This window comes from Phalangium opilio, unplaced genomic scaffold, assembly GCF_054372755.1.
Source record: "Phalangium opilio isolate 3A_F unplaced genomic scaffold, DU_Popi_V2 ptg000206l_1, whole genome shotgun sequence".
Taxonomy (NCBI): Eukaryota; Metazoa; Arthropoda; class Arachnida; order Opiliones; family Phalangiidae; genus Phalangium; species Phalangium opilio.
Window position 1 is genome coordinate 219,697 of NW_028324216.1, and position 19,657 is coordinate 239,353.

The 19,657-nt window shown below is 35.3% G+C and overlaps 1 protein-coding gene across 3 annotated transcripts in view; it reads left to right on the forward strand.

Annotated features, from left to right (window-relative positions):
- Positions 1–3,819, forward strand: part of LOC149621346 (cyclin-dependent kinase 17-like) — a 58,480-nt gene extending 54,661 nt beyond the window's left edge. For all 3 annotated transcript variants that reach the window (XR_016375108.1, XM_089853840.1, XM_089853841.1), the window contains one exon: positions 566–3,819. Coding sequence is in view for 2 of the 3 variants with exons in the window: in XM_089853840.1 (XP_089709966.1) it covers positions 566–603 (38 nt within the window). In the remaining variant the exon portion in view is untranslated. The remainder of the gene's footprint in view (positions 1–565) is intronic.
- Positions 3,820–19,657: the final 15,838 nt, after the last annotated feature.

Genomic DNA, 19,657 nt, shown 5'->3' on the forward strand with positions numbered 1-19,657 from the left:
AGGTGTATTCAGGGATAGATTTAATTTTAGAAGTAGGAATGGAATGGAGTCTGACGGTTAGTATTTACTTCAGTTATTCCGACGCATAGACCACCCAGTATAGAGCTCCTCCCTCCAACACGTCGTAACGAAAAGTTTAAATCATATCTTATTGGCTCACTTAAACTATACGTTTTGATAACGTTGCTGATGCGGGGATGGCGAAAAATATTACGTAATTCCTTTTTACCTCTGTCGCTATGACCCGTCCGCCTCTTCTTTCATACCCCCCCCCCCCCGTCCCGTGGAAGGGGGTCCGGGACTTTGACGCGCGCCCGGGACTTTGACGCGCGCCCAGATTACTATCTGTTCTCCATTCCTACTTCTAAAATTAAATCAAACCTGCAAATAATTATTCTCTCTGCTCGCCACGACGTATAGTCATCTCGTTTCATTTTCACACTCTTTTTAAACTAAACTATACACATTCACTCTTTGATGTTAGTAATTATAGCTTAGTTCTTACAACTCTTTTTTTAACTAATTTTAAACTATTAAAATTAACATTAAAAACTCCGTATTTCAGGTCGAAATCGCAATCGGCGACAGAGCATGATGCTATGAAATAAAAAATGAGAGAAATTAATTAATTAAATAAATATTCATCATAAAGGCAAAGAGAAAAAAATACAAGAAAACAAAAACAAACTGGCATTTTTTAATTTTCCTCAAAAAACAAACAAAAACATGGGCAGCGGCATTCAGGAATAATTTTAATTTCTTTTTAATTAAAATTAAATTAAATTAAAACGTCAAAAAAGCGAAAGGGGTTTGAAATGAATGTTTAACAAACATTTAATTTAAAGAAAATACCCCCGAAAATTTAATCTAATCTACAAAAAGATTAATTAATTAATGAATCAACAACAACAACTGAAGTAGAAATCATATCACGACGATATTTAGTTTTAATTTAATTAAGTTTTCCAGTCAATGTTAATCATAAAATTAACGCCCAGTTCCTGAGGTTTCGTAATTCTAACCCATTAATGGATTAATTTCGTGAAAATCTGCGTAGATTTCAAAATGAGACCAGAAACGTCAAAATCGGATGAAAATTGCGTTCGTTTCATAATTCATAGTAAGTTAACAAACTTAAAATTCCAACTTTTTATTTTTAGTTTTTAATTAAGTTCTGAAGTTTATAATTCACGTTATAAACTAATTAGAATTAATTAATTATTTAATTAAATTAAATTAAATTAAATTAATTAAAATCAATTTATTAATTTAAAACGCATGAATTTCATGAAATTTCTCCGTTAAAATTATCATTAATGAGTAAAAAAAAGTACTGTATTTTAGCGTCAGGTCTCAAATTTGAATTTGGAATTTGAAATTTCAAATTTGAAAAATTCAAAAAACAAACAGGATAAATCGTGCCTATCCTCTTCCTTCGTCGATACGTAAATTAAAACTAATCCTCATTAAATTAACTGCCACCCCCGATTTCCCCCCTTTAAATAGTGTCTTCTGTTATAATTACAGAAAGATTAATTAATTATTTTTAATTTTAAAATGAATAATAATTATAATAAAAGGATTTATAAAGTTATTATGAAACAAAATAACAACCAAAATGGTTAGTCAATGCTCAAGAAAATTAATTCGATGTTTGGGGGAAGAAGAAGAAGAAGAAAGGTAAATAATTATGGAATTTAATCACGTGATCAGATAATTTTAGTCGTTAAGCCTAATTAAACGTTAAGCCTTTGTTTTCTGTTTTTTTTTTTGTTTTTTTTTTAATCTTACGATATAGATAAAAAACGGGTGTGCTTTTAGAATATGCCAGTTAACAGAAATAAGTTTATTTTAATTAAAGGAGTAATTAAATTTAATTGAATTGAGAAGGTTAGGATATTATGATAATAGCAGCGGAGGGACTTAGTGGGCATTTTTATATCGGCGAAATTTTGAAAAACGTCATAGTGACGCCATAAAATGATATTTGTTTTGTGACGTCATATTTGGTGTTTTTCAAAGTCCTACGATTAGGACCATCTTCTTAAGTAAATTGGAAGAGAATGTGAAACAATGGCGAAGATTTAAATCGCTTTGTCATAATTAGGCTTAGCATTTTTAAGAATTTTATTTAGGCTTAGCATACATGGGATTAGGCTTAACAATTTTTAAGGGAGAATCTTAATTTTGGCTTTCCTGTTTGGTCAGGAAAACTTTTAAAGATTGGAATGAATTTATTCCAGTATTTGGCCCGAAATAGGCTTAATTTTGAAGCTTAATTTCCACTTTAAAAGGAGTATAAACAAGGGCGTGCCAACTACGGGGGCAGCGGGGGCGACAGCCCCCGCTCAAATTTTCATCTCTATGGGACTTTAACATTAGGCAGCCATTTTGCCCCCGCTCCAGTAGAAAATTTTGGCTCATGTTGGCACGCCCCTGAGTATAAACTGGAAAATGTAAATGTAAAAAACCGTATGAAATCGTGATAATTGACTCCCAGTTTTAGGCTTACAGGGACACAGCAGTACGGGGAAAACCCCTCCTACCTTACGTCATACCCCTGCTTACCCAATCAGCTTTACTCCCCCAGTAGCCTTCCCCTTAATAAAATCCTCCACCGTGTAGATGTAAAAGGGCGGAGCCTTCTTAAATCCCACCCTCTTTGCTCTTACCCTATTATAAGCTCGACTCCATGACAGAAATAGAAATTAAACATGACTACGTTAAAATCATCCTAAATACTTAAAATAGCACGTAGAACTAAACAAAGCTAAGCCTAATTATGTCTAAGCCTAAAGTTTCACCATCTCTTTAAAAAAACATTAAAAGATAAGCCCTAATGAGTGATAATTAAATTAATTATCAATGAACTGGTAATACTAATTATTGTGGCCATAATCATGACCTCCTTAAATCGTTAATTAAAATCTAGTTTTTAACCCGATTCGAATTATTTAAAATAATTATAATTATGAATATCAGCCAAATGTTTAATTAATTTTTAATAATTAAATTTAACCTAACGCTGCCCCCTCATAACAGTTTTTAATATAAATAATAATAATATAACGTATGTATATATATATAATTTTTCTTTCTCTACCTTCCACCCCTTTTACCGCATTATTTCGTTCGTTATAACATGAATTTATTCATATTTAACATGAATTAATTCATGATTTTTAAATATTTCTTATTTCATGTAAAAAAATTCATTTTGCTATTATTTTTTTTTTTTTTTTTTCAAAATCTCGCGGCCAAAAACCAACCAATCACAACACGTCATATTTTGTTTGTTTATTTGTTTATTTTGTAAGAATGCTCTCCTATTTTTTTTGCCGTTTTAATTAAGAGTGAAAGGTTAATTTTTGAATGTCAATTAAGTTCACCCCCATTTTATTAATTAAAAAAACAAATTAAAACGAAATTGTTTTGATTTAAAATAAAAAATATATTGTTTCTGGTAAACAATTAAATATTAAATGCCCCCCCCCTTTTTCCTAATAGACCTTTTCGATTTTAATAGCGTGCCAGTTCGAGTCTGCCTTTGATAGAGTTAGGAATTTAGGATCGTGTAAAGCTTATCAAAGGCTGAAACGAATTCGCACCCGACTTAAATCGAAATGGCGCATTTTTAATTGATTTTTGTAGCTCTGCTTTAACAAATTTAATTTTTTGGCATAAAAATATACAAATTATAGCTAAAAAAATACAAATACTAGTTTATTTAACTAAATTTAGTTTAATTAATTTACCCAATTTAAGAAGAATACGTCGAGAAAAAAATAAAAAATGGAATAAATTGCTATTTAAAATAGACTTTATGGTTTTCGTTTTATTATTTGGGGAAATATTTTGGTTTATTAGGCCTATTTATTATTTCTAATTAAAGATAATCCTTATTTTTAAGTTTGGTTAGGCTTAGGTCGATGTAAGTTACCAGCCTACTAGATTTAAGCCTTGGATATATTTCAACCAATCACCTGCGCCGCTGCGTGCGCATGCTCTCTACAAAAGTTTAAAAACACGCTAAGCCTAACTCCTAACTCTAAAAAACCGTTAGTTAGTCCGTTACAGCCTGGGTTTAGTTTATGGGTCTTTGGTTTTAGTTAAATTAAAAACATACACATATCAAGGGTGAATTTAGATTTAAGTTTAGTTCGTTCCAGTGCAATAATTTTAAGTAATTATATTTGGGAAAGGTGCTTACTTAAATTATAATTAGTTTAAATTAAGCATTAATTAAATAAGTAAATATGTTTACTGCCAATTATCCACGATTCAATAAAATAGATCAAATCAAGTTGCAATGTGCCATATATATTAATTAATTAATTAATTTTAAGAAGTAATTTTTAATATTAATTAAGCTTAAGTGCCATATATACGTAAAAAAAGTTTAATTTGATTTAATTATTTTTATTATATTAAATAATTAAAAATAATTAAATCATTTCAATGTTACTAATAACTAACACTGGCCTTAGTTAAAGCTTCCATAAATAATAGTTGAGCTTAGTTAAAAATTAAAATTAAATAAATGCCGCAATGAATATAAAAAAATTCCACGAAAAAATAAATAAAAGCAAAATTGCTCAACAAAAAAAAAACAAAAATAAAGTAAAGAATTTATAATAATTAATTAATATATAGAGAGAAAAAATTTAGAATTAAATATAATTATCGTTAGTTTAATTTTAATTTTAATAATTAAATTTTAAACCATCCATAACTATTAATGGTTTAAAATAAAATAAAATTCCTAAAGGAATTTTTAATCCGATAAAAAAATAAAAAAAAAAATCTTCAAAAATATGGTATTGGCAGCTATCAGCCTTCTACTGTATTAGACTCTATGGGAAATTAAGGCACGCTGTCATTACTGTATACCATAATTAAAACATCGCCTCCGGTATTTATGGGGACTTACCTACAGAAGAAAACCAAAAAAAAAATAATAATAACCCTAAATACGAAAAAAATAAAAAAAACCATAAAAACCAAAAGAAAAATAAATTAAATGTTTTATCTAGTTTACTACTAACACGCAAATTAGCTACTGTATCTGCTATGACAGAAAAAAGGTATAATTAAGGAGCAAAACTTTCTAATATGGTGAAGGGATTGAAGTATATGAGAAAAAATAAATTAAAATAAGACCAAAATTAACCAAATAAAATTAAAAATAAAAATTAAAAAAAACAACCCAGAAAAATAACAAAAATAATAATACAAAAATTAAATTTTGCATCTACTACTCTGTCCCGAGTTCCACTAAAGACTTGTTGTCTGTAGCGGTCGGTTCATTGTGTATAGGTTATTTTTCATTAAAATATTTGTGCATGACCACATTTAGAAATATTATAATAATTCGCCAACCAAAACCTTGGAGGATCGTGGGCCATGTGCGGTAATCGGTAATCGTAGTTCGTAGTCTCCCCAATTTCCTCCTGCACTCTCCTACCTTTGGTAAGGGTATTGTTAAGTGCTGCCGCCTAACGTTGTTTAAAAATAGACAAGCTAGTTCTCACTATTGGCTTCTATTTTTAATAAACAAGGGATGTGCATTGTCAAGTCGTTTTCGTACCAAGTACAACCCTACCAAAACGTAATAAACTGAGGATGCTGGGAAGACTTCGCTACCGTTCCATAGATGGCGGTACGGAGGCTACATTGTAGTATGTTATAGGTATGGAAATTACTACTCCATCGCACCTTTTTCCTCCAATCTAAAACATCTTTAAAATACGATTCGTAAAACTAAGACGCATAATCATTTAATTTTCTCGAGCAATTAGGTTAATTTTATTATGTGCACATTACAAAATCTTGAAAACACCAAATTTCAGTGGTTTCCATACACAATTATAGTTTTTCTCTAATCATATCCGTTTTTTGTTCATCTTTAAATTCATTGGTGTCCAAAATCCTTCGGAGTCTACAACTTCAATCTGAAATTAAGAATCGTTAAACCAATCTAAAATTTGCTAAGCCTAATTTGTGGGTTAGGGTTAAGACCGAACATTGATTGGGTATGTCTACACAAAGACGTTAGTTAGAGCTTCAAAGTCCACCATATCTAACGTTTTTGGATGACTTCTGAAAAATATCTATTAAACTTACATAATTACTGTCGGTGATGCATGAAATTTCTAACGTCGTGTTTCAATTTTTCCGCTTTAAATTTGAGTTCATGGCCAGTTCTATCCGCGTCCCTTTTGGCTTGAGACGCTGTTCTCCGAACTCTTCTGTCAACTTTGGCTTTGGTGTCTTTTGAAAAAAGGTGTGGGTAACGTAAATATCCATCGTTACGGGCGATCCATACAGCCCCAATTACGATAATCACGGCCAAAATGGCTAGCATCGCTGAAAAATGCATTTCTTGATAGTTAATTTGATTTAATTTTGATTAGAATGCGGTTTAATTTCGATGACGGTTGTCGTTAGGCCCGAAAAGAGTTTGAAATGAATTTGAAAGAATCAAATCACGCGCTCTATTATTCACGTGATTTTTCGCGCGCGCGCCAAAACGTCACCATAGTAACGCGCGCGAAATCATGTTAAGCCTAATATTTATTTGTAAACATTTATTGACGTTACTTTTAGATACAAAATATTCAAAGGTAGGTTTATATTCCAAGTGTTAAAGTTCAAATATTAAGAACTTTAAGCGCAGAAATGAGGCTGTGTTGATACAGATATATCCGATTAAATTGTTGAGGTGTAATATCAAAATCGACTAGTAATCTAGGCTAAGGCCTAATTTTATTTTAACCCCTTCTTCGTGATGAACTTGGGCGACTTCTAGGTGCTGGTGCAGGTCGTGGTGCGGGTTTTGGTGCCGATTGCTTAGGTGCTTTTTGCTTTTTCGGTTTTTTGGTTGATTTTGGTTTTTTCGTGGTTTTAGGTGCTTTTGTAGTAGGTATTTGATTAAACTTTGGGTTCGCATCAAAACTCTGACCACCAGGGTAATTAGGATTGTAAGCTGGATTTTGCGCGTTGAATGCTGGATTTTGACCGTTGGGATAGTTAGGATTATAAGCTGGATTTTGACCGTTGGGGTAGTTAGGGTTATAAGCTGAAAGACCGCTGGGGTAATTAGGATTATAAGCTGTATTGTGCGCGTTGAAAGCCGGATTCTGACCGCTAGGATATTGTGGATTAACACTCGGATTGTAACCATTAGGGTACTGGGGATTGTAACCATTAGGGTACTGGGGATTGTAACCATTAGGGTACTGGGGATTGTAACCATTAGGGTACTGGGGATTGTAACCATTGGGATACTGAGGATTAAAACCATTAGGATTGTAAGGAATTTGTCCCGTTGGATAACTGGGTACGGGTGCGTTATTGGACGTCGCCCGACCAATCAAAATTCCCGTTGCTACACCTGTCATTAAGCCTGGTCCATTTGAAGGTTTATGGATATGGATTATTGAGGGCTTTTTTCCTGTTGTAGTTGAACTAGGTTTGATGGTCGTTGGTGCCATCGTCGTAGTTGTCGAATTGCTGTCTTCGGTTGTACTGTTTGTTGTTGAATTAGATCCTAACTCCGCCGTCATTGTCTCGTTTGTTATGTCCAACGTCATGTTACCGTTTGACAGGTCCAAGACCATCGTGTCGTTCGATGCGTCCATCGTCATGTTACCATTCGATAGGTCCAAGGTCATCGTATCGTTTGTCATGTCCATCGTCATGTTACCGTTCGATACCTCCAACGCCATTGTATCGTTCAACACATCCACAGTTGAAGTTGATACTTGTTCAGTTGTTGTTAATCCAATTGTATTTTCGGTTGTAGTATTTTCATCTTGACAAAACCCAACTGATAACAAAACACAAACTACTAATGCTAAATTCACCGTGACAAATATTACTGACTTCATTTTTAGTTGTGAAGCAACGAAACCTGACTACCAATTTTCCTATTATAAAACTAACAAGGCCTTTATGTCCGTTTCCATACTTCCGGTGGTGTCTAAATACTGATTGTAGACGCGTCTGTATTCAAACTTAAGTTTATTCAGTATCGCGGCTCAAACTTATTTCCAGTGCAGTTATATTGTAATCTGAATCACGTATACTGCTCTATAATAGAAATTAATTCGTATGACTTTATTCAATAAACGGCTGTGTCAATTTCGTGCACTTAAAATAATGGCATCGAACATGTGGGTAATTGTAGACAAAAGTCTAAGCGTTACGTAATATCGTTAGAGTTAGTTGTTTAATCGGTTTTGTCTTTTTATTCATGCAAATTGCAAAAGGGAATGTCCTTCTAATTTTTGTAATACGTTCGTTATACGCTTGCCAACATGGCTTCAGACCCAGAATAATATGTGAAAAATACATGATATTACTACAATATCTCTGAACGTTCTAAGGTCTAACGTTTGTTTTTTAGCCATATCGTATGATTGACATCTACGATGTGGGTATTAGCAGAAGTATATAATACTTCACTTCGGGAGAAGTGTACCACCAAAAAGCGGGGTAATTGTAACATGCATGATTCTTCCCAACATCATTTTTCATTTGGAGCAAGATTACTAAACCGAATCACATACCCTAGTCATTACTCTATTAAATTCCTACGTGTTATCAAACCAAACTGGAAATTTTCGACTAGACCTTCACGTCAAATTTTTAGTCATTAGGGTTATGTTTAATTAAGAAATATTAGTAACATTTCTGGTACCACACGGTTCTGTACTTTTAAACATCATTAAAATCACATCATTATTTCGTATATATTTTTTTGGAAATATCGTACAATGTTTAACAACACCTGAATCAACTCTATAAATTAAGGACCAATATATTTTTTGGAAAAACCAGAATAATGTTACAATCGCGTGTGAATTTGATATAATTTTCTCAACGCAGTAAAGTATATACTGATGTATATAATACTTCCATTCGAGAGAGAAGTGTACCAGCACAAATCGGGAGGGGTAATTGTAACATGATTTTTCCCCCAACATCAGAATTAATATTTATTATAACAAGGTTACTAAACCGAATCACATACGCCACGTAAATAGTGATCCCAATCATCATTGCTCTATTAGCGCTGCTTAACTATTTGCCAATCAAGGCGCATGCATGCGCTTGTGTATCATTTTTGTCCCATCACGTCAAGACAATCAAGGTTTGTGGATTAATTTATTGCTGGGGATTTAGTAAATACTTAACAGTTAAATAATTCACCCTAGCACGGTGCGATAGCTACCCATCTGAATTAAGTTTTTTGAGCGGGAGAGCAAAACAAAAAGGCTCCCTTGCCTGGGAAGAATCATGTTACATAACTAAAGTATTAAGAGGATACAGAGTGTCACCCTTCTACTTCTACTATTACCCCTTCTGTTATATAAGGGCATCTACTTATTTTCGAAACCAAAGTTTTAAAAATTAAACAACTATAATGACTTGGAATTCGTGGAATTACCCGAAAAACCTGAACAAACGTCACTTCAACTACAGGTGGTATGATCATTATAACTTGTACTGGACGTATTGAAAGCCTCGACGAAGATAGTATAAAAGTCCATTGCCACTAAGTCATTCTTCACAATTACCTCTTCGTAATCAACTTCATCATGAAGACTTCAACAATTTTGTGTTTGACCGCTGTCTTGCTGATCGTGCTGGTGGCCACGAGCACCGAGGCCAAGAAAGACAAGGAAAGTGGTGGCGGTGGTGGTGGCAAATCCAAGGATAAGGGAGGCAAAGGCAAGGGCAAAGACAAGAAAGCCGAGAAGAGCAAGAAAGGAGGTGAAGAGGGTGGAGATGGGGACTCGCAATGAGAACAATTTTACCGTTGGTTCAACGATGTAATATAACATAATTTGTAATTATTTTATGTTAAATAAATATGTGATTAAATATAATACTATGAGCTTTTTTACTTAAAATATAAGACTAGGAATACATACAGCTACTAGGAATCATTGTGGCCCGGTGTTAATTTCTATGAATTCGGGTTTTGTGGGCCGGGCTTGAGAACTTACTGTTAGTCACGTTTCATAGCAGGGAGCCCAGTGGTCGTATAATTTTTATAAAATCATACACTTTTTAGCCTGTCCTATATTATACTGTAATTTCACGAAAGGTCCTATAATATACTATTCTTTTTGACTTAGTTTGGGAAGTTTTCGTACCTATGTATGAAAGTTATTTAGGCTATATTGTCCTACAAAAACACACATTTTTCTCCTTTAAAATCGTATAATTCTGGGAAAAAATGCCCAATTTTCCAATAACGAATACAAATTTTTGGCTGGGGTCCCTATCATAATTCTGATGGCGTCTTTCTACCTGTGCTTTCATTACAGTTGGTTGCAAGGCGAGTGGTGCAATGAAGATAGATTATTCGCCTGGATAAAATTAGTAGAGATGGGCCGATACCGATACCATATCGGTATCGGTACCGATATTTGGCTTTAACCGATATATCGGTATCGGTTAAAAATGAACCGATATTTCTACCCGATATTTTTTGAAGAAAATAAATACTTAAGACCTAAACTCTGAGACAGCACAGTTTTTCATCTATTTTTGGATAACGTAACTAGTGTCTAAAATGGGTTTTTCGTATGATAAGCCAGTTTTATAGTCTCAAGTACCGAAATTGGATCGAGAATCATCTATAGAGATGGGCCGATACCGATACCATATCGGTATCGGTTTGGTATCGGTTTAATCGAAGGATCGGGTAAAATATCGGTATCGGTACGTATCGGTTTCCCAAGTATCGGATCATATCGGTATCGGTTTAAACTGGTATCGGCCCATCTCTAAAAATTAGTCATACATAATTATAAGTCTAGTTCTATTCCCCTAAAATCCACCCAGATACGTTGATAAGATAGCTAGCTACACGATGATTCCAATTATCTGTATGCATTCCTCATAGGCCAAGTAAAAAATAGAACTATTAGAACGGATAAAGGGGGCGTATCCCCAACTTGGTACCATTCTCGAGCCTTAATTAAGAAACTAAATAATACTCAAATCGCGTGCTATTTTTTGCCTAGCTGTTTTCGAAATCATGAATTTTTAAACAATAGTTAATGTCTTGTAGAAAATATGAATCTACAAAAGCTGATCAAATGCCATTAATGGGTTCGTAACTTTTACTTCGCGTGTTGAATGCTTTTTGTAACAAGGTATAAAAGCCCGGGTCCACGTCGGTCTTAATCATAATTCCCTTTTTGTTAACCAACTTGGGAACTTCATCATGAAGGCTTCGACTTTGATGTGTTTGACTACTGTCTTTTTGATTGTCCTGGTGGCTACTAGCACCGAGGCCAAGAAGGACAAGGAAAGTGGTGGTGGAGGTGACAAGGAGACCAAGGGAGGTGGTGGAGGTGGCGGTGGAGGTGGCAAAGAGAAGAAAGGAGGCGGTGGTGGCGGTGGCGGCGGAGGAGGTGGCAAAGGAGGCAAAAAGTAACCGCGAGGACAATGATCAACGAGGTTGTAATTCATTCAGAAGAAAAACGTAACATAATTTGTAATTATTTTATGTTAAATAAATATGTGATTTGCATTTGAAAAAAAGAAAAAAAATTCTTTTTAATTTTGTTACATTTATGTTAGTGCTTACACAATGATTTATTCACTGGGACTTGCGTGTCACAGGCCAGGGAAAACTTATTGAAGTCAGGGAATTTTAAAATGGGCCAAAAAAGGTCGGCGAATTTCCAAATGGGCCAAAAAAGATCAGGGAATTTTAAAATGAGGCAAAAAGGCCAGGGAAAAGTCAGGGAAAAGACGGCTAAAATATCTGCTGTTCAACTATTCAGCTGGGTGACGTTTTAAATGGGCCATTTATAGCGAGATCACGTTTGACCAGACACTAAAATCACGGATCTTGCTTCAAATTGTTTAACGTTAAATGAATTCAAAAATGCGATTTAAACGAAATAGTTTACTTGAATTTATAACATTGACTATGGGGCCTAAAAAGGTCAGGGAATTTTGATCTGAAAATTTCGTGGCAACTCTGGCATTGTTTACCACTTATTTGTTTACCAACTTTTTTGAATGATTGTTTGACTTTGGTGGTGTTTTTTGTGAATTCCCCTATTACTAGGATTTCTTGTAGAATAATACTACAAAACGTTAGTTTTTTATCTCAAATAGCTAATTAATCTAATGGTTTTCCCTATATCTCCAGAATAAGGCTGGGCACTTTATCTATCTATCTATATCTATATAAATCAAAGTCCTGACTGACTGACTGACTGACTGACAGACTGACTGATAATCAACGCCCAGCCCAAACCGCTTGCCCTAGAAGGCTGAAACTTTGCAGGAACGTTACTCATAAGTAGTAGGCGCGTACTTAGAAAGGTTTTTCCAATCCGCCGCCATCTTAAAAAATGGCGCCCAGAAATGTAAAAAATCTTTTCTATGCAACAACGTCCGCGCGTTTCAACCGATTTCGCAAATATTTAGTACACTGCTTTCCTTTAACCTATAGACGGGCTGAATGGTCTTTTGGGTCCGATTTGTTGCCATCTTTTTAAATGGCGGCCAGAAATTTAAAAACCCTTCTTTATGGAATAATGTCCGCGTGAAAAGTAATAAAAAATGTTCCGACGGGCTGACGGGCAACGCCGAGTGCCTTCGCTTTTAGGGTGCTACAAAAAATTGGTCATCAGTAAAATCTGCCCATTCTTAGTATCATTTTGATGGAAGTTTTATTATACGCGAGCGACGCCGCGGGTAACAGCTAGTACTGTATATTGACCCTTGGTCCTAACTTAACCGATAGACAAACGGACATACTATTACTTAGAATTCACAATATCCTATTTGCGTATAGCATTTGGACAAATCGTCCCAATCCACGGACATCATCCACCGCTCCACAAATTTAAATTGGGTTTGTTAGATTAGCTTATCTCGAACCTTCTACGAAATTGTGTTAATTTAGAATTTTCTGATCGTTGGGTATTTCCACCCATATTAAATTTTACTTCTGTTCATTGGATAGTTCAAATTTTATACATTTCTGTCCAATCGGAGACGCGCGTACAAAGTAAATTAGCCTTGATTTAAAGGTGGTACCATTGCTCTAAATTAAGTATGTAATAATATTCGAATGGCGTGCTTTCATATTTCTTCACTGTTTGAACATAGTGTTCGTAAACCTTAATGACTAAATTAATGATTCCATTGTGTTTCTGAGAATCCACCCATCAGACTGAACAAATGCCAAAACTGACTATATAAGCTTCTAGTCCCAGTTTAACTTCCTCACAATTACTTGAAATCTTTTAAGTTTTACTTGTAACTTGAAATCTCAATTCTCCGCCATGAAGACTTCAACTTTGATGTGCTTGACCGCTATCTTTCTGATCGTTCTGACGGTGACCAGAACCCAAGCCGAAGAGGAGGCTGGAGAAGCCGCTGACAAAGGCAAGGGCAAGGGAAAGGGCAAAGGCAAGGGCAAGGAGATGAGCGAGAAGAATAAGGGTGGCAAGAAAGGAGCTGAAATGAGCGGAGGCAAGGGAGGCGGCAAGGACAAGAAGGGTGGCGAATAAACCAAAACCCAAGAACTGATCTTGTTTCCAACAACATCTAATGAAATTTGGAAATTTGTAATTTATTATCGTGTTATGATAAATAAAGTTATTATTTGCATTTGAAATTTTTGTGTTCATCATTTTGGGAAACTTTATCTCTTAAAGGGAGGGTGAAATGGATAGGGAAAAATCCGGGAAATATCATCTCCGAATGATTTAAAATTCAAATTAGTTAAACTAGATTTCATGGATAATTTTAAATTAGCACCTCCGACCAATCGCGTAACGCCTTCCCTTCTTGTTTGCAAAATTCCAGTTTAAAAACTTGTAACCGGTAGCCCGTATTGCAAAATTGGTCATAGAAGTTGCATTTTCGACTCAAAATTCAGTTCAGTTTCCATCTCACTCACTGTACATCGGTCCTATAATTACCCTCCCTTTTTGGTTCAGAACACCCTGCGTATTACAACTATTCTTGAAATTCGAGTAGCGCTATATTGAGATCCCTGGACTTATCTAAATGTCCTAAGGGTCACTCATGATCTGCTCAGTTATGAGGTGAAAAAAGGTGCTCAAATACAATACAGTGTTACAGCCACCACCCCTCTATGCATTGTAAAGGGACCAACCTGTAAACAAGCCACAGGCTGTGGCTATTCCTTTGTAGACAAACCTAAGATTATTATTACTTATTTATATGTGCCTGTGAGTGTGAAATAAATTATCTTTTATTGATCAGTCTTTAGAATATTATATTGATTGGTGAACGATATTCAAATTTAAACAAACTTGTTATAATTCAAACCAGGAATATATACAGCTGATAGGAATCATTGTGCCCTCATATATCCCAAGTTCATTTGTGCGCTGGTTTTTGGGCCGGCCTTGAGGCCTTACTACACGTCGTCACGCCTATTAATAATCCTGATGGCGTCTTTCTAACTGCGATTTCAAATGGTACAGTTGGTATCAACACGAGTTCCTAGGCGCACAATGCGCCGCAAGATAAAATATTCGCCAGGTAAAATTCGTCATACGTAATGGTTAGTCTAGCTAGCTCTTCCCACAAAAAAGCTGCCTAGCTACATTGAGTGAAAATGGCACGTACACAATGATTCTTATAAGCTGTATGCATTCCTGTCCGTATAAATACACCTCAATGTTAAATCTCATAGAAGAGAAAGTAGTTTTGATGAAACGCCCCCCAAAATTATGTCCTAATGTTTGATTATAATCCCTTAAAATTTAAAACACACCATTAAGAATCAAATACGGGCATTTAAGCATTGTCAAATGTCCTCTGTGTAAGGTAAAAGACATCCCCATTACAATTAACCAGACTATTAGGATAATATTGTAAAACGTCATTTGTTCATTATGTATTCAGATAGGGTACCGATGTCTCCATATCCATCTAACTTGCGTTCGACTTAAATTTCAAAAACCCAACATCTGTATCTTATTCAAACAATACAGCGAATTTTCTTGTATAAAACTCATTTTAACCGATGCTACCAGCCCTGTTAACCTTTACCGGAAAACGCATCAACGACGCATTAGGCTTAGCGACGAATTTCAAGTCAAACTCAACAAGATGAAGTTGTCAATTTTCGCAGCCGTTCTATGTCTATCACTCGTAATCGACTCTGCTTTCTCCGTTCCCCTTGGAGGACAACAAGGTGGCATGGATATGTCCAAGCTAATGGAGTCGTTTAAAGGGATGATGGGTGGTGCTAAAGGAGGCAAAGGCGGCATGGATATGTCCAAGCTAATGGAGACGTTTAAAGGAATGATGGGTGGTGCTAAAGGAGGCGCAGGCGGCATGGATATGTCGAAGCTAATGGAGTCGTTCAAAGGGATGATGGGTAATGCTAAAGGAGGTATGGATATGTCTAAAATTACCGAGATGTTCAAGGGAATGATGGGCGGAAAAGGAGGAGGCGGCTTTGATATGTCCAAAATAATGGGTGCCTTCCAGAAGCAAGGTGGTAAATAAAATATGTTGATGTAAATAATTTTGGACTGATGGTCTTTTATTAAAGTTAATGTAATAAAACATTGAAATTATTTTTACACGCCTCTTTCTTCATTCTTTTCTTATTTTTCGATGTCTTCCTGAAAACGTAAGCTTATAGATATTTCCATTAATTACTTGTAGAGAAACAAATGCACACAGGGGGGGGGGCGTTATCTTAGGTAACTTATTTCCCCTGGAGCCAACCAGGAGGCGACACCATACGGAGCCCGAATTCACTGCACGCGACACATGGCTAACTAAACTCGCGCTGGCTGCCTCTAGCCAGGGAAATACCCCAAGAAGGTGACCTACCCCGCCCCTGCGGTGTTTGCTTCTCTTATGAAATTAATGGAACGGTCTAGATGCATCAGTTGTTTGAGAACCAAGGCTTATAATACAGATATAAATACACATGATATGATGTGAAACTAGGGCTGTGCGAGTTTTGAATTTTTGGTTTCGAGTCGAGTCACGAGTATTGAAATTTTCCCTTATCGAGTATCGAGCCGAGTCTCGAGTACTCGAATCGAGTATCGAGTAGTTGGAAAATTTGTTTCGAGTATTTATAGAGTAATTGGGAATTGATTTTGCAGTATTTCAGCACTTTCTGTTAATTTATCGCTCTCATAATAGACATTTGGTGTAATTTTGATCATCGACAACTACTTCAAATAATTCCCGGACGGTATTAGTCTTCTTCCTTTTAAATTTAACAAACTTAATTCCTAATTAATATGTTCTTCGCAATCTCATTCCTCACCGAAGTCACTAACCATTGTTATACTTTGAGCAAAGTCTTAAACGAAAATTACTAAGCTGAATTTAAAAATAAATAAATAAAATAAAAGAACAATAATAATAGTCAACGCGCCTTTAGCTGTATTTCACTACTTTTACTTCCACTGTTGAACCAGCTAGGAGCTACTACCCCATTACATTACACTGGCATTATGATCTAAACTACCCAATCAGCACTGACTTGCGTCTGTTAACCATAAAGAGTGACTTTCTAGTAGATTTTTATAGCTACTACATCCCATTTTCAGAGCTAAAGGCCTTCCAAAAGCAGGTTCGAGTATTTATCGAGCCTTGGTTTGATACTCGAAACTTTTTCGAGTCTCAGAAAATCTCTTATCGAGTACTCGCACAGCACTATGTGAAACGTTGCGCAGTAGTTAAGTCTCTTATAAGAATAAGCAATTCTCTGCCAAAATGATGTCCTCATCCTTTGATTACAATTGTTGTGCTTTTGCTTAACCATTAAGAGTAATACACAACACACGTATTTAAGTATTATCATAAGGTTATAAGATCTGTTACATGATAAGTATGACACTTCCTATACTTCGTAATGCTAGACACTTACAGCTCGAGCTAGTTATGAACTTAAGGTATTATAAAATAATCTCAGTGTTAGGCTGTAAGCCGGACGACATTCTGGCTCATGAACTGAATCGAAATGGTCCCTAGGCAAATATTCGTGCCGCTTACGAAACTATTTTTTAGATATTTACCACTAAAAGATCAAGACAGCTGTTTGAACATCAAACAATATTTTTATCGAGAATAATTTAAAAACAACCTTATAATTACTTTTCTACGGTATATAAGGCTTGATTTCATTACCCTCGATAGTTATTGCTAACGAAAAGCAGCCATTCACCATGAAGTTTAATACAATTTTCGCGCTATGCGTTGTATTCTGTCTTGTAATGAGTCTGTTAGTCGATGCTAAGAAAGACAAGAAGAAGAAAGACAAGTCGAGTGAGTCCGGGGAATCCAAGGAGTCCAAAGAAGCCAAGCAGAAGAAAGGCGACCAAGGAAAGACTGGAGGAGTTGATAAGAAGGCAGATGAAGCAAAGGAAAAAGCGGAGAAAGAAGCTAAGACTAATTAAAGATTAATATAAACCTTTTAATGGCGTCAAGTTTTATACTTCTATCGCCCTTGAAATGTTTTATATTAACCAAGATTTTGTTATAATATCTTTATATTTATCGAATTGTAACAAATGATCAAATAAAATTTGAATTATTTGAAATATTGATACAAGAAACGTTTATTCCATCGTGTAAAATGAGGAAGGTGTTTTATTTAACATTTTACAGCTCTTCAAACTTAACTATTATAAACTATTGTCATAATTTTAAAAGCCTTTTTTTTCTAAAGGTGTTGTTTTTCTACAGAAATATTTTACAAAAACTTTATTGACTTTCAACACCTAATTGTTTGTCCCGGATTTATATAAAAACTTGGTGAATTGGACGTAGAATATCACTTCTTTCGCAGAATTCAAGTACTGCAAAGTCTAAATTGAAACTATGGCTAAAATCTCTGTGGCGATGCTTGTAGTTGGGCTTCTGGTCCTGGTTTTGGTTGCCGATACCTTAGGTGGTAGCAACCGAAAAAGCGGTGGTTCCGGAGGTCAAGGGGGTCAAGGTGGTCAAGGAGGAGGACGAGGAGGTCAAAGTGGACAAGGATCAGATTCAGATTCAAGCAGTGGTGGACCTCCGTCACCACCTGGAGGTGGTCGAGGAGGTTCAAGCCAAGGAGGTGGAAGCTCGCAAGGAGGTCAACGCGGTGGTTCTCAATCCCAGGGTCAAGGAGGTCAACGTAGTGGCTCTCAGAGTCAAGGTGGTCAACGCGGAGGTCAAAAAGGAGGATCGAGAGGTCAAAAGCAAAGTACTACTACCGAGAGCTCGTCGGATTAAAGATTTAAAATTTAATATTTAAATAAAATGATTTAATTGCACATTTTGGTTTGATTGTTTATGTTAACCTTTCTGGTGACCTCTACCAGGATGTGTACCGAAAACAGGATGAGTTTTTCGGTCTTTTTCTTTGTTCTTAGCTTTTCCATTTCCGTTTCCGTGCTGTTTTCTAACGTTATCTTGATTGCTCTCACTGGCAGGTGGTACAATACCATGTCCATCACCTTCTAAGTCCACAATATCGTATTTAGTATCAATACTTGCTCGTGATAGACTTACGAAGGTTGCCAGAAAGATGCAAATGGTCAGGGTCTTCATGACGCTGTTTTTAAGGCAGGTTGCTAAGCCTAACTTTATCAAGAAATATTGATTGCAACGCTTTACGCCAATAACTGTTCCTAAGACTAACTATTTATAACTGTTGCTAGGCCTAACACGTTGCCCTAGCAATCACTAAGCCTAACGTTTGGATTTTTACATCAGTAAGGATCGATAAATTGCATCAGTTAAAAACTTAACTCTCAAGGATAACAAGTTTTAAAAACTTTCTTCGCGAGGAAAACCCCTTATAAACTGGTTTGCAAATTCACCCAAGTCTTCCTCAATCATTATTCGAACAACTACGTAATAGTCCAAGTAATTATGTAGAAAAAACACCCATAAATTGACAAGAAAAAAGATAAAACTTTACCGAATTTATTCGAGTTTTATTCATTGATATTACATAAGTTTTGGGAAATCCATCCATGTTTATCTTCGTTGTATAATTATTATCCCGCGAGGCCTTTTCCAAGTGAACTTAGGGTTTTTCCCAAAGCTGATTCCAGACCATCGACAGTTTGCAAAAGTGACTTTACTTCCTTTCCCAGGAATGTTAAGAGACCGGCAACGGTGTCTCCAGTTCCAGAGTTGAGTGTTGGTTCTTTTTCCTCGGCGGAGGTCAAACCCATCATGAAGACGGATAAACTGAACAAAATTACAATAGTTAAAAACATAACTTTACTAGCTCTTGAAGACGTCATTTTTCTTTAGAAATCAAGTTCAAAATTCGACAAAGTTTTTAAAATAATGAGGTTTATCAACTAAATACCGTTTGCTTATATATCGAACTGGTTGTATTTAATTTAACTTAATGTAGGGTTGAAGTAATCAGATTAAATTATCGGGTATTACCTTTGGTTTGATTGAGTAGTTACATTTATAGCATTGTTCTAGATATGTTTTTCGCTAAACTACAGTAATTTAATTTTTAAACAAACTAATTATGTCTAATTTAGTCCATTTATTCTAGGGGAAAACCGATAATTGGTTATTTATTTAGCTGGATATAGCTGAGCGACTTTTAAATGCGTATATTTCATAAAACATTGGGAAATTTGAAATTTCAGAATATGTT